Here is a 15,933-nt window from a genome sequence, read left to right as displayed (position 1 = left end):
GCAACCTTCTTCAAACTTTGTGCAAAATAATTCCCCAAGTGTCTTCTTAAAATGTAAATTCTGGGGCTTCTCTGGTGGTCCAGTGAGTAAGAATCTATCTTGCGATGCAAGGGACATGGGTTTGATCCTTGACCCAGGAGCATCCCACATGCCTTGGAGGAACTAAGCCCATGCGAAACAACTACTGAGATCCAGCTCTAGAGCCCGAGAGCCACAACTACTGAACCCACGCGCTACAACTACTGAAGCCCATGTGCCTAGAGCCCCAAGCCCTGCAAAGAGAGAAGCCACAGCAGTGAGAAGCCCAAGCAACACAACAAAGAACAGCCAGCCACTCACCACACCTAGAGAAAGCTGCAGGCAGTAATGAAGACCCAGCACGGCCAAAAACAGATAAACAAATCTTTTTAAAAATAGTCAATTCTGCTTCAGAAAGTCTGGGGTGGAATCTGGGGTTCTGCATTTCTAACAAGCTCCCCAGGGGATGGTAGAGCAACAAGATGGAAAGAATGGAACTTGAGTCTCTGATTGGTCTTCCTGAGCATGATAACCCCAGCAGTCCAGACTGGAGTACCCAGGGGGTGCTGCTACTCAAACATACACGCCCACACACCTGAACTCAGAGTTTTCAGCTTGTGTTCCTTCTGAGAGGCTGGTCTCAGGCAGCACTGATTGCTACAAACTCTGAATATTGACATTTCAATTTGAATATTGAATATTCAATTTGAATACTGAATTTCAGAGGAAAATCATCTATCTTATGTAAAGCCACTACAGGTTGGGATCTCTTTGCTGCAACAGTTCAGTTCTTCCCCTAACTAGTACAGTGTGTGTATGCATGTTGGGCTGTGTCTGACTCTTTGTGACCCCTTGGACTGTAGCCTGGCAGGCTCTTCTGTCCGTGGAACTCTCCAGGCAAGAATACTGGAGTGAGTTGCCATTTCCTTCTCCAGGGGATGTTCCTAACCCAGGGACAGAACCTGCAGCTCCTGCATTGGCAGGCAGATTCATTACCATGGCATCACCTGCGAGGCCCAACTAGTACAGTGACCATCTGCAAACTGCCAATGGTGATGTCTATGCTGCTGTTTGGCAAGATACCTCAAGAGCCTCAGAGGTGATATTTTCCAGAAAAAGAGGAAAAGGAAAGGGAAGAAAAGGAACAAGATGGTGGCTTCTAGAGAGCTCTGGGAAGAGTGTTTTGCTGCTGTAACAAATGACCCCAAACTAATTGGTGGCATGCCCTGGAAGTCAGAAGTCTAAAATGGGTCTCCGTGGGCTACAATCAAAGTGTCAAGGGGGCTGTATTCCTACTGGACCTTCCAAGGAAGAACCCATTTCCTGGCCTTTGTTGTAGCTTCTGGAAGCGGCCTGAATTCCTTGGCTCCTGGCCCCTTCTATCTTCAAAGCCAGCAACAGAGGGCTGAGTCCCTCCTGCGCAGCCATCCCTCTAAATCTCTCTCTTCTGCCCCCTCATCCATTTGAAAGGACTCCTGTGATTACATGGGGGCTCATCCAGATAATCCAGGATAATCTCCCCCCTCAGGTTTAGCTGTTGAGCAACCATAATTCCATCTGCAACCTTAATTCTTCTTTGCCATGTGATGCAGCATGATCACAGGTTTTGGAGATCAGGATGTAGTTATTGGGAGGATGTGTTATCGTGCCTTCCACAGCTTAGAAAGTAGGCTAGTCAGGCAGCCAGAAGGTGGGACATTACTATGCCTACCTGGTAAATGCAGAGAGGGTGCATAGGAAGAAGGGATGACAAGCCATTTGGGAGCAAAACGAGAGAATCTCCTGGTCACTCCCAGAGCTCATCCACTCCAGGGCAATCCTTAAAAGCACATGTGCTCTATGGCTTTTTATGTTCTCTCAGTGTGAAAGAAAGATGCCTCAGTGGTCATGAGTCAGGTAAAAGAATTATGCAGACAGAGGTTCTCCAGGAATTCTCTGGATCTTCATGCAGTCTGCCCTCACAATGTTTGATATCCATGGTATATAATAGTTTCTGTAAATTAAACTTCTTAATCTAACTTTATGATAAGAGTACCTGTCCTGTATTTCAGGGACTCCCTGGAGTGCAACATTCCAGAAAACCAATTACCTGGGGGAGTTCATGGAAATGTGTGTGGATTAACAACAACTACAGGAGATGGACAAAGCAGATGCAAGCACATCACCATGATTCTGCCCTTGCAAAATCACTCGGGGCTTATCAGAAACGGATGTTCCCATTTTAGAGATGAGAAAACAAAGGCTCAAAGGCTAAATACTCTCTAGGCACCCAAAGCAAGGTAGACACAGCACTCAGACTCCAATCTTTAATTTCTGATTTTAGGTTCAGCTTTCTTTCCTAAATATCACAGAGCTCCAAACAGGCAAGCGGCCCTAGGATAAAGGCACTCAGACTGAGGAAATGACTCACATGTCCTCAGCTCCAAATCTCCAACCCTTTGCTGAGGCCTTAACCTGGAGGCAGAAGGGTGGATTTACACCTATCGTGTGAAACAAATCGAACACAGCCTCCACTTCACTGTTTGATTAAATGGCAACGATGTCATTTTGATCATGCATTTAGAGAAAGATAATACCAACTACTCCTGAGCATAACAGCCTATCAGGAATAATCCAGGCTCTCCTAAAACTTTGGCAACTATAGCAACAAAGGCCAGGAACCAAAGGCCACCTGTTAACCATGGCTTGGGAAGGCCTGCGGTGTGACCCCGTGACTGTCACTGCCCTACTGAAGTCTCATTCTCTTGATTTTGTAACACTGGGATAAGACGGTACCTACTTCATGAAGCTGCCGTGAAGGATAAATCAGGTAACGTGGTGTGCCGGCAGGACCTTTTGGGGAGACTGTCTAGCCCACACAGCTTGTTTGAGTGGGTTTCTCTTTCTTGTACCCAAAATAGTCTTGCAAAAATAGTACTTGAAAGAACTGAAAACAATTCTTAGCCAGAGTTCCCAAGGAGTGTGAGTGTGTGATTTCTTTGCAGAAGCCTGGAGTTTTGTAAGAAAATGGCACAGAGAAGGTACCCCTTTCATTCAATAAACTGTCACTGATTCAGAATTAGTGATGAATACGCCACCGTCATGAAGTGCCTACCTGTGCCAAGTACTGCTTCTGGCTCAGTACCCTGGCGAAATCAGGTGGGACAAGACCCTGCTCCCATGCACTTGATCTTCTGGGAGGGAGAGTGAAGTCATTAGGATGATTTGGGAGAGTAATACATCCTCTGAAGAAAATAGAACAGTGGAACAAGCTCAGAAGTGGAAAAAGGTCTTTAAATTAGGTAGTGTGGAGAGGTCTTTGGGGGAATCTGAAATGTGAGCCAAGATCTGAAGGACAGATAACCAGATACCTGCATTGTAGTAGTGGGATTGGTGGGGTGGGGGGAGGGCAGTGGTGGGCAGAGAATTCCCAGAAGAGGAAAGAGAGAATTAAAATGTCCTGGAGCTTCCCTGGGGGCTCAGTAGTAAAGAATCCGCTTGCCAATGCGGAAGATACGGGTTTGATCCCTGATCCGTGAAGATCCCTCATGTCATGGAGCAACTAAGCCCAGGCAGCACAACTACTGAGCCTGTGCTCTTGAGCCCTCGAGCCTCAACTTCTGAAGCCTGGGGGCCCTAGAGTTGGTGCTTCGAAACAAGAGATGCCACCGCCACGAGAAGCCCATGCACTCAACAAGAGAGTAGCCCCTGCTTGCCACAGCTAAAGAAAAACAGTCCTCAAACCATCGAAGACTTGGCACAGTCAAAATAATTACATTTAAAAAAAATTTTTAAATAAAATGCCCTGAAGTGAGAATGAACTTGGTCCCAGAAGAGAAAAGGAGACATTTCCACAGTCCGTTTTGGGGGCAAAACCCCACAGTCAGCCTGTCCAGTAGGCAGGCCATGCACATATGGGAAACCAAAAGCTTCCAGCACAGAAATACCAGCATTTACTGTTCACTCCCAGGAAGCTGGAAGACCACCCTTCCAGTGGAAGACAGCTTGGGGACAAATGAAAAGAAATGCTGTGTGTTTGGAGCCAAACACCTAGGTCTGAATCCCAACTGCACATCTTGACCAAGTTCCTTGACTTCTCTGTGCCTTGGTTTCCTGACCTGTACAACGTGACTGATCCCAGTAGCTGTCTCACCAGGTTCTTGGAATGATTGAAACCATGGCTTGGGGCAGAGCCTGGCACCCACAACATGTGTCCGCCACTGGCATTCTTACATATTGCTACTATGATTCTTTCAGGTCCAACGCTTAAATCGTCACCTCTCCGTTTCATTAAATAACCATCACTTGGCTGCGATTCATTTTTTGGTGCTGCTTTGTAACAACAGGAGTGCACCTAAACTCACTCATTTACATCAATTCAACAGTTAATCTACACTAGGAATGATTCTTGCTGTGGTTTAATCACTAAGTTGTATCCGATTTTTGCAATCCCACCAACCTCCTCTGTCCATAGAACTTCCCAAAAAAGTATACTGGAGTGGGTTGCCATTTCCTTCTCCAGGGGATGTTCCCAATCTAGGGATCTTTTTTTTTTTTTTTAACTTATTTATTTTTTACCAAAGGAAAATTGCTTTACAGAATTTTGCTGTTTTCTGTCAAACCTCAACATGAGAAACCATGTCTCTTGCATTGGCAGCTGGATTCTTTACCACTGAGTCACGAGTGAAGTCCCTTCAGTCTGGGATATAAAGCAGTCAGTACCAGCCCCCTATGAGGAATTCTAACACTGTTTATGAACCTGAACAGTAGTAGTTATCTTACAATCCTCCCCTCAGTTCAATAAAAGGTAGAAAGTAAGGGAATCTTGTCTTTGAAGTACGACATTTTGGCTATGTTCATAGAAACAATATCTTCAGACTACTCTCAAACACACCTGACAGATCTCTAGTAGCAAAGATAGCCAATCAAAAGTGGGAGGGAAGGAAAAGGAAGAAGTGCTGTCCCAGAGAAAGAGGACTCCGTCTAGTCACTGTTTTCTTCTCTGACACCCCTCCCTAAAGTATTAAAATTTTGTTCTTGCAAGTCCTTTGCAAGTTTTGCTAAATTTATTCCTCGTTATTTTGTCTCTTTGCTTGGTTCTATAAATAGGATATTTTCTCTCATTATATTTTCAAAATGCTTGGCATGGACATATAGGAAAACTATAGATTTTGCATAGTAATTTCCTTACCAGTCACCTTAAAGAATTTCATTATTATTTCTAATAGTTTTACTCATGGGAGTGGGGATTGCTTATCTTAGGTCTTCCAAAAAGAGGTTAAACTACTAGCAACAGGTGATAATTCTATCTTCTCCATTCTTATTCTTTTTCACCTCACTGGATTATCTATTTATTCCTGAGCAATGGTAAATAGCAATGATGATAATGGGCATTCTGGTCTTGTTCTGGATTTAACGGTGATATTTCTAGTGTTACACCATTAAATACGATGCTGGCTTTGGGTATGATCTGATTTTATCAGCAAATGTTCTAAAAATCAGGAATAAACACTTAGCTTTACCAGACTGTTTAGTATCCACAAAATAAATAAGATTTTTCTCTAAGTGAAAAGTATGAAGAATAAACCACACAATTTTTTAGGTTTCCCAAGATCAAACCATCCTTCCACTCCTAGAATAAATGGCACTTTGTCAGGACTTTACCTTGTAATGTAATCGCTTAATTGTCCACTTCTCCACTTGAGTTCTTTCAGATCACTGGCTATGACTGATTTATGTCTGACACATAGCTGACATTTAATACATGTTTAATGAATAAATAACTGAACTAACAAGTACACTCAACCTCCTCAAACTAAACACTTGTACCTCTTTCTGACCTAAAAAAGTGGGAGAGATCATACACCTTTCCCAGAGTGGATCTTCAGATGTTTACTGTATATGTGGTGTTAGTACAGTTCAGTCACTCAGTCGTGTCCGACTCTTTGCGACCCCATGAATCACAGCACACCAGGCCTCCCTGTCCATCACCAACTCCCAGAGTTCACTCAGACTCACATCCATCGAGTCAGTGATGCTATCCAGCCATCTCATCCTCTGTCATCCCCTTCTCCTCTTGCCCCCAATCTCTCCCAGCATCAGAGTCTTTTCCAATGAGTCAACTCTTCGCATGAGGTGGCCAAAGTACTGGAGTTTCAGCTTTAGCATCATTCCTTCCAAAGAAATCCCAGGGCTGATCTCCTTCAGAATGGACTGGTTAGATCTCCTTGCAGTCCAAGGGACTCTCAAGAGTCTTCTCCAACACCACAGTTCAAAAGCATCAATTCTTCGGCGCTCAGCTTTCTTCACAGTGGTCCCTAATCCTTTTATCAATAGAATCCTTGAATATCTCATTCTTTATGGGGAAACTCTTCCCTATGGTTGCAATGGGAATAAGCCTCCTTCCCTACTCCCATCACCACCCCAAGCCAAAGGGGTGGCTACATCCCCCAGGCCTGAAGAGAGCACCACACAGATTGTTTAGGAATGGGTACATGATCCAATCTGGGTCAACAGCATCTCCAGCAATTTCTTACAGAAACCCTTAAGAAAAAAAGTTTTCCGAAAGAATTGATAAACCAAAAATTGCTTGTCTAGGGTTGCTGCTTACTGTCTTGCTTAAGGTGTAGTGAGATAACCTGAGAACGAAGCAGGTACAGCAGAAAAGACCAGAAAGAAACAGAGACCTGGATTCAACTCTTCCTGAAGCCATTACCCCTTAGACTTTCTAAGGAATAAATCAATAATTACCTTTCTTGATTTACAATAGTTTAAGCTCAATTTCTACCACTTATAACCAAAAAAATAAGGCCTAATGCATGTGCTGATTTGTTTTCCTGCATATGTGCTTTATACATTCTTAAATAAAGGTTGAAAGTAAAAAAGTGTTTTAAAGGAAAGCGATCCTAACTAGCGTGTGTTAAAAATCAACCTCCTGCTTTTAATTAATGGCAAGATAGGCAGAAGGGCTCCCTCCGTGAATTATAATTTCAGATTGAAATTCCCAAGACAGTTATAGAAGAGCTTGTTAAACCGCAGAAACCAATAGAATCAAGAAATTACTTTAATAGGGTGATGGTTCCATCAGTTCCAGAGATACCATCCATTATGCAAAACCAAAACCTTTAAAACTTTCTACTGTACAACCCTAGCAATCCCTCATTCACCTGAAGTCTCACAGCTTCTCTCCTGACTCAATTTAAAAGTAAAAATGACTGGCATGATTTACAAAAATAAAAATAAATAAATCATGACATGATGGCTGGAGAACTCCCTAGCGAAAACTGCCAAATCTCAAGACAGGGAGTTCTGTGGGGTCTGTCTGAACCATCCTGCATTCTCAAAAGCTTTCAACTCTGCTGAAAAACTAAAGACAAACATGGCCTTGGCATCCTAAACTCCTCTGTACCTATCAGGGCAAGTGGCATCCATTTCTATCATAGATAAAAATGTCAGCGGGCCAACCCAGAGAGCCTCACCAGCTCCCTGTCCCATCTCCTTTATGGGAGAATTTTGGCTTCACTTGCCTCCTGAAATCAGACTCTTCTCCTTCAGCTCAAGTTACAACAGACTAAATTGTGGAATCTGGTTTTGATTATTCTCTGGAGAGCTACTTAAGAGATGCTTCAGGGTTGGAAATCCCTCATTCAGACATAATCTTGAAATAAAAGGCTATGTTCAAATGAAAAATGCATTACAGCATCTCTTTAGGGCCTTCTGGGCCCTAAAGGGAAGGATAAAAGGAAGGAATGGAAGGAAAATGAAGAAGAAAAGCAAAAAGAGGAAGGAAAATGGGAGAGAGAGCGGAAAGAAGGGGAAAGGAAAATATGTCATAACCTGTGTAGGGCACTTTGAATGTCATTTCATTTCATTCTCACATCATTCCCTTGGAAGGAAATACTATTGAGCCCATTCTGCAGATGAAGACATTGAGGCTTGGTGATATTAATTCATCCAAGGTCTTACAGTGAGGATGCTGTATGACCGGTTCAGAGATACAAATACACATTCTAAAGTACATTGCTTCTAGCCGACTAGCTTCTTTCCTCCAAAGAGTCCAATACAAGTTTGCTCTAGAACCAAAATATGTTAGTGACTGAATGGACCTTATGGAGATTATAAAGTCTCATCATGTAAGTGGGCTTCTCTGGTGGCTCAGTGGTAAAGAATCTACCTGCCAATGCAGGAGACACAGGAGAGGTGGGTTCAATCCCTGGGTCGGGAAGATCCTCTGGAGAAGGAAATGGAAACCTACTCTGGAATTCTTTACTGGGAAATACTATGAACAGAAGAGCCTGGTGGGCTACAATCCATGGGGGTCACAAAGAGTCGGACGCAACTGAGCATGCATGCATCATGTAAACAACCGAGAAGGAAGGAAGAAAGGAGAGGGAGGAAGAAAAGAAGGAGAAAGGAAGAAGCTATTAAGAAAACTGATATCCAATAAAATAAGTGTGTGGCAAAGAAGGACCTAGAACCCAATTTTTCTAACTCTTAAGTCTTTACTTAAGAGTTAGTCTTAAGTCTAACTCTTACTCTTCACAGGACTCTGTTCACAGGACCAGAATCTGTTTTACTGGTGCAACTGATCACATGGATCAGATACAGGCACTCCTGATTAAGCAGTGAACAACTGAGAATTTTCCCGCCCTCAAGAAAATGTTTGCTGGGAACAAAAGGGAAATTTATTTGTAATTGTCTTTTTCTGCTTCAGGCTCCTGTTTATATCCAGCTTCCTTTGTTGTTGTTGTTACAATATATCTGAGAGACTTCCCTCATGCTGTTGCAAAATTGGTTAAGGGGGAAAACATCTAAATTGAAAGAGCGCACTTAAGCCACAATTCTGGCAACTGCAGAGGGTACTGGTATGCCAGTTACTTTCAGAAATGAGTTTAAACCAAAGGTCACTAACCAGTAGCCAGCTGGCTGTAACCAGCCCACAGATGTGTTTTGCTTGTCCCACAGTGCTGGCCCACATGGCACTTTTAAGAAATCTCAATCTGCTGCCAACGTTAAAAACCAGGCCACTTCCATCAAAACCCAGATTTCCAGTTTCTCTTCCCAAGTGGAAGACAGAGTTCCCCTGATGCCACATTTGCAAACGGAAAAGGCGTGGCTGGAACAGAACAGCGGCTGCCCTTTTGGACAGAGCGTCTGTGGCCCAGTTTCTCCCCACCTAGTCTATTTCACTCCAGTGTATTACCCACATGAGCCCTGAAGGCATCTGATGAGTGACCCTTGATTTAAAAGGTTAAGCAGATGTAGACTGCAAAGCCCATCATTATTAGTCTTTTCCCAAAAACATCCCCAATAAAAGCCTCCAGTTAATGTTATGGCAGCTGTGAAGGGATATTCATTGTTTTAGAATATATATTCACTTTTATTATTTCACTTATTCCTCCCAACAACCCTGCAAGGAAGGAATTACTCTCAGGTAAACTGAAGCTGAGTGATATTTAAGTCAGTTATCCAACCCAGATCATTCAACTAGTAAGTTGCAAAGCCGAGTATTGAACCCAGTTTTACTCAGTTACAAACACTGTAGAATGCTTTGAAAAGAATACTTTGAGAAGCCATGAGGTTTGTTTCTACCTCAGGGCCTTTGCACCTGCTCTTCCCTCTGCTTGGCAACCTCTCCACTCAGGTCTTCACATGGGAGGATCTTACTCATTCACGATACTTATACGACCTCCAGAGAGTTTTTCCCTCATCATTGATAACACGTACACACACACACACACACACACACACATGCACGCTCATTACTTTCTATGCCCCTGCTACTCAAAGAGAGGTCCAGAAATCCGCAGAATCAGTATCACTTTGGAAATTTGAAATTCACACTCTCAGGTCCCTCCACTAACCTATGGAATCAGAACCTGCATGTTAACAATACCCCCAGGTGATTTGTGTGCATTTAAAGTTTAAACAGCGCTGCTCTACAGGATGGAAATAAATACAGCAGGAGGCACACATGTAATTTCAAATTTTCCAGTAGCCACATTAAAAGAGTAAGCAGAAAGACCTGTTCGTTTGCTGTCTCCCCTTTCCCCACTCCCACCCCCACTAAAATGTCAGTTCCAGGAGAAGAGGTGCTTCATCTGTCTTGTTCACCCTTGTATCCCCAACACCTAAAACAGTATTGGAAACAGGGTAAGTATTATTAAATGTCTGTATCATTAAATGTATCATTGTAAGTATCATTAAATGAATGAAAGAAGGAAGGAAGGAAAAGATTTTGCTAGCACTCTACCTACCAGCCTTTGGACAACTGCAGCTTCAAATCTCAGCTCAACCCCTGAACGGCTAAGCAACCTCGAGCAAATTGTTTTCCCATCTGAGGGCCAACTGTAAAGCAGAAAGGCTGCTCATTTGCTCACAGTCTCATCATGCCACCTAGATGTGATTACACGTCTATAAAGCGTGAACTGCCATGATAACACATGTTCAATTCACGCCAGTGCCTTACACAGCCGTCCTTCCTTCTCTCTCTAAACACCTCATCTGAACGATGCTGTGGACTACGCTCCTCTCGGTAGCACAAGCAAAACTACTGAACCTGCTTCCCCAGGCTATTTCCCTCCAGCCAACAGGACGTGTGTCATAACTGCTGACAGTGGAGACATCTTGACCCCATGGAGGGTCACTTCCCATTGCCCTACAGCTGAGAGGCTTCCAAAGCCAAGAAGTCAGTCACTGGACAGTCTGTGATCTACAAGATAGACCACGGCTCATGTCATCGCATTCACTTTGATGAGTTCTGCAATGGCAGCCACTTGGCTTGCCACAAGGCCCCACCCCTTAGAGGACTGTAAGGTGTCTGCCCAGACAGTATGTATCAGCTCCTATTGAAAAGCATATTGTAGCTTTGTCCTTTTACTTTCGGGGGAGGGGGTGTTTGATCTACCCCCATTTATTAATCACTGGCCTGTGTCAATCCACCAAGTGAGGCTTGCTGTTCCATAGCTTTAACACACATCCTAATCCATCAGCCTATCTTGCCCTGCAAATCTGATGCACACGTTCTAATCTCAAACGTGTTTTTAAATCACAGTAGATCCACAGCATAGGCGAAAGCAAAACCCGGATTTAGACATAACTGGAGTGACACGGAGGAAATAAAACCCGGGCTGCTTAGTTAAATGCGACAAAACTCTCGCCAGCTCTGCCGAGAGCAGCCCCAGTTTCTTCTTGCTCTCCCTCTCGCTGACATCACAACCACCGGAATCACTTGCAGAATCAGTAGGCTACTAGGAAGCACATTGAAAAGAACAGGAAAACAAATAATGGGAAAAGGGGATCAAAACCTTTAATTAACCCGTGAATCTCCATTCAGGCAAACAGTAGAGTAAGATTTCAGATAAAACACATACCATACTATAACCATTTAACGGGGAGGTACTATAACCATTTAAGTAGAGATGCCACCATTTAAAAGACTGGAACCAGGGAACCAGGAAGAAGGGTTTCTGTTATTGGTTTGAATCAATGTCACTGCTTCCCTTCTACAATATGGTGAGGATGCCATCCCCTCTTCGCATATGGGAGGGAGAGAGAGAGAGTGAGTGTGACTGTGTACTCAGCTGTGTCCAACTCTTTGCAACCCCATGGACTGTAGCCTGCCAGGCTCCGCTGTCCATGGAATTTTGCAGGCAAGAATACTGGAGTGAGTTACCATTTCCTCCTCCAAGAGATCTTCCCAACTCAGGGACGGAACCCACATCTCCCACATTGCCAGGTGGATTCTTTACCACTGAGCCACCTGGGAAACCCATGAAGAGAGAGGGGAGCTAAAGGGATGGAGTCAACAGAAATCCCTAAAATGCCCTCAAAGCAAGGCTGAATCTGTTAAGGCTGGAGAGCTATCCTAGGATCTGAAAGGTTTCTGGGAGTCTTCTCAACATCCAGATTTGGGTGGAAAACGACGCCTCGATGTTAGATAAGATTCTCCTGCAGTAACTGCCATCAGCTTCACTAAGTGTAATAAGGACTTACCCTGGGTGTGATGCTGGGGCAGCAGATGGAAGATACAGAGATAGCACATGGTCCTCTTAAGTGAGGATCGGGTGAATCTAGTTCCATTTGCATCTCTTAGTCCTATGGGATGCGGAGTCCCAAATACCACCCGTGATGGCTGAGGGTACCACATGTTGGAATAAGATCTTCAACAGCCATGTCCTATGAGTGAGGCAATTTACACACCTCCTTTTCCCAGCTGCAGTGTAAAAGAATGTGGCATCTGTCAGCATCATCTATCTTTTCATTCAGAGAATGCTCCCGACCCTACAATGGGACCTCGTGACATGCAGTCCACATTACACCATTCATCAACTTTATTTTAAGTCATCTGAATAAAACACCTCCTTTTCCATTTCCAGCTGCCACAGAGCAACTGAAACACATGTTGGAAAGATTTGATCTTTATTCCTCCCTCTCCCCCAAAGGGCATTTGACACTTCTCACAAGATATACAGCTCTAAAATTAGAATTGGAAAAAGCCATGGTTACCCCCTTAGAGCCACCGTTACCCCACAGCAGAAGCCTGAACATTCCTACAACCAACAATTTAACAACTGAAACCTTCCCAGACATCATACCCCTTTTTTTTATTTTGCTGTTGTTGCATTAATCATCCTAACACCTTTTTAATTATAATTGCAAACTGGAAGCCATGGCTTGTGATGTTATAAATACTGATTTTCCAGTTAAATTAGGCATTTGCTGTTTTATGTTTTGATAGAAAGGGACTGTTTGAAGCCTCCTAAAACATTGCAATTAGTTCTCTCTGTTGAAACAGACAAGACATGAACAGACACATTTGCTGTTTCAGTTTAATGTGCTGGAATGTTTATGCCTAAGTGTACTTCTCTCAAGCTTTGAAAGCATAAGGCATATTTTTAAAAGGGGAAGAAATCAATCACAATACACACATTATATATTTCCAAAGTTATTTCTAAAACTTCCCCAGCCTGTAATTTAAACTTAAAAAGCACATCTCTTCTACAAGAAGGCGACCTGTCAGGAAACAATCCTTATTTTACCTATTGGCTCTGTTAAGATGATAACATCACTTAGCTGACAAAGCCTGTGTTTCTGGTTGACAATTGCAATTAATTACTGAGATGCAACCGAGATGCAGCCAGCCATCCAGATCTGTTTTCCAGAGTCATTAAGGAAAAAAAAAGAAAAGGAAAGAGGGAAGGGCAGGGGAGAACGCTGGTCGATTAATTTATTTTACCTGCACTTAACTTACTACTTCTCCCTTCCCTCGCTGCTGGCAGAGGGTGGGAAAGGAGGGAGATGAACAAACAACTCACTAGACACAAGCTCCAATCTGTTGCAATGAGGCACGGGTTAGAAAGGGCACAGGTGCAGGGCATGAAAACTCCTAGGGCATCAACTGTCATGTAGACACAGATGCTCCTGATGCAAAATTAACCCGGGGTTCAAGCAGCCCAAGAGGGACGGAAAGTTCTGGAGGTGGGAGGCATCCTTAGTCTTTACGAGAAAGCCCAAACTCCCAGCATCATCTTGTTAACTGTTCCCGGTTCATTCTGCTCTAAACTGAAAACACTGAAGTTGGATTCCAGCCACGCAAATGCGTTTGAGGGCGATCTTGAAAGATTCCAGGAAATCCCAAAGCCCTTTAGTCAATCCGGCTTGTCCAGCTCCATTCCTCGGCGTCCCCAACACAGAAGCGCACCGCCCCGCAAGAGCCTGGCTTAGGAAACACCCCGCGGACACGAGGGCTGGGGATTCCCAGACTCGGAACTAGGCAGATTCCGAAAACAGCTCCCTGGACGAGGAGTCAGAGGCAGGCAGAGCAAGGGGACCCCTCTCTCCTCGCCCTGGAATAAAGTGATCCCTGGCGAACCTCCAGCCCTGCCCGCCGTTCCCCCCAGGCTGCCCCGCCAGGATGCGCAGAGCCCTCGGGGGCTCACGGCTCTCGGAACGCTGCCCGGATCCCCAAGGGCAGAGGGAGCGGCTGTTTCCCGAGTGGGTCTGTCCCCACGCGCCCATCCCATCCGCCGAGCCCGGGGTCCTACCTGTACCACTCCAGCCCCTTCTCGTAGTTCCTGTCGAAGAAGTGCGGCTCTACGCCCACCGCCCGCACGTCCGGGTGCACTCGGATTGCCTCCAGCAGCGCGCGGGTCCCTCCTTTCTTGACCCCGATGATCAGCGCCTGGGGCAGCTTCTTCTCGCCGTAGTCGGGGGTGCTGGCGGCGTTGCCGCTCCCGTTGGCCGCCCTCCGGCCTGCGAGCTCCTCGTCCGTGGTGCTGGACTCCGGCGCTTCCCTCTCCACCAGCGCGCTCTGCGCCGTGACCATCTCGCCGGGGGTCAGCGGGGTCCGGAGCCAGGCGTCCCGGGCGCCCCCGCTGCCGCTCGCCAGTCCCCAGCCGTCGGCCCCGGGGGCGGCGGGCTGCCTGGGGGGCTCGGGCGGCTCCCCGCGGCTCGCGTTGTCCGGCGGCGGCGGCGGCGGCGCGGGCGGCTGCGAGGGGGCGCCGAGGCGCACGGGGGGAGGCGGCAGCGAGGGTGGCGGGGGCTCGGCGGCGCCCGGCGGCTCCTGCAGCGCCAGGGGGAATTGCAGGGAGCCCGAGCCGCCCAGGAGGCTGTAGCACAGGTAGGTGACGGACAGGGACAAGGTGCACATGAAAAGCAGCTTGCGCGCCGGCGGGCCCTTAGCCGAGACGCCGGGCGGCGGCGGCGCGGCGAGAGACGGAGGCGGAGGCGGAGGCGGAGGAGGTGCGGGCCACGGGGCCATCGCGGCTCCCGGCTCGCGGCGGCGGCGGCGGCGGCGGCCCCCGGCGCTGCCCGGACATGGTTTCAGCCGCCGCCCCCGCCGCCGCCGCCGCCGCCGCCGCTGCCCAGCCGCCCCGGCTGCATGAAGCGACGCCGCTGCGCCCCCGGCCCTGGCCGCTGTCCCGCTGCGCCGGGGGGGAGCCCGGCCGCATGGCCCCCCCTCCCCGCTCTCCTCGCGGCGTCCGGGGGGCCCCCCACCACCCCCCTCAGTCTCTGGCAAGGGGACCGAGGGGGGCGCGCGGACCCGCCGGCTGCACCTGCTCCGTCTGCAGCGCCCCCGCTTCCCCGGCTCCGCCGCGGCTCCCGCTCCAGCTTCTGCCGCCGCCGCCGCGCGCTGTGGCAGCCCCGAGTTCCTTCCCCGCTGCTAACTTTCTGCCGGGAGAGCGGAGAGACGCGGAGGGGGCCGGGCGCGCGCCCCGCGCCGCCGAGGGAAGGGGGAGTGCGCCTCGCGCGCGCCTGTGGAGGGGGGCGCGGGCGCGCGGGCGTGCGCTCGGGCTGGGGCACCCGGGGAGGCGGAGATCGCGCCCCCAACCCCGCGCGCCGCACGCACTCGCTGGAGGTGTTCTCCGCCCCGCCCCGCGTGCTTCCCCTCCCCTGGGAGCCGGGGACGCCGGGTTCTCCATTCCTCTCCCGGTACTTTTGAGGGACGTAGAGCCGGACGCCCGCCGCCGGTGCTGCTCACCGGCGAGCTGGGGGACCCGAGGGCAGCGACCTCTCGCTTCCCCTTTTCCCCTGGGACTCCGAGCAAACTCGGCCCATCCCCCGACCCGCCCTTCTCTCACCCTGGATAGCCTCCTGCCTTTAGTCCAGGAGTGGTTTCTTCATAACTGCTCTCTCATTCCAACTTCCATCTTTCCATTCTCCCCATCTTATCTTGAAGCTCCTGACGGGTGGAGCGTTGACACAAACCCCCAGGTTTCTCTACCCCTAGAGCTTTCGCGTCCTTACCCGCCACCGGGTGACTGCGCATTCTGCTCCAAAAGATGAGTCTGTTCCCTCATCCACACCCTTAACCACAGGCACACCTGCGCCCCTTGGAGGCGTTGCCACTAAAGGAGTTAGATTTCCCTGGACTGAAATAGACTGTGACCATCATCGCTCTAAACACCTTATAAGCAGAGGCAAGTTGGATTGCAG

The 15,933-nt window shown here is 47.6% G+C and overlaps 1 protein-coding gene across 1 annotated transcript in view; it reads right to left on the bottom strand.

The window, feature by feature from the left end:
* HS3ST4 (heparan sulfate-glucosamine 3-sulfotransferase 4) overlaps positions 1 to 14,764 on the bottom strand; it is a 499,499-nt gene extending 484,735 nt beyond the window's left edge. Inside the window, exon 1 of the mRNA XM_061401473.1 lies at positions 14,043 to 14,764. Coding sequence (XP_061257457.1) covers positions 14,043 to 14,758 — 716 coding nt within the window. The 5' untranslated portion in view covers positions 14,759 to 14,764. The remainder of the gene's footprint in view (positions 1 to 14,042) is intronic.
* Positions 14,765 to 15,933: the final 1,169 nt, after the last annotated feature.

This window comes from Bos javanicus, chromosome 25 (genome assembly GCF_032452875.1).
Source record: "Bos javanicus breed banteng chromosome 25, ARS-OSU_banteng_1.0, whole genome shotgun sequence".
NCBI classification, from domain to species: Eukaryota; Metazoa; Chordata; class Mammalia; order Artiodactyla; family Bovidae; genus Bos; species Bos javanicus.
This window is presented reverse-complemented; position numbering and strand designations above follow the sequence as displayed.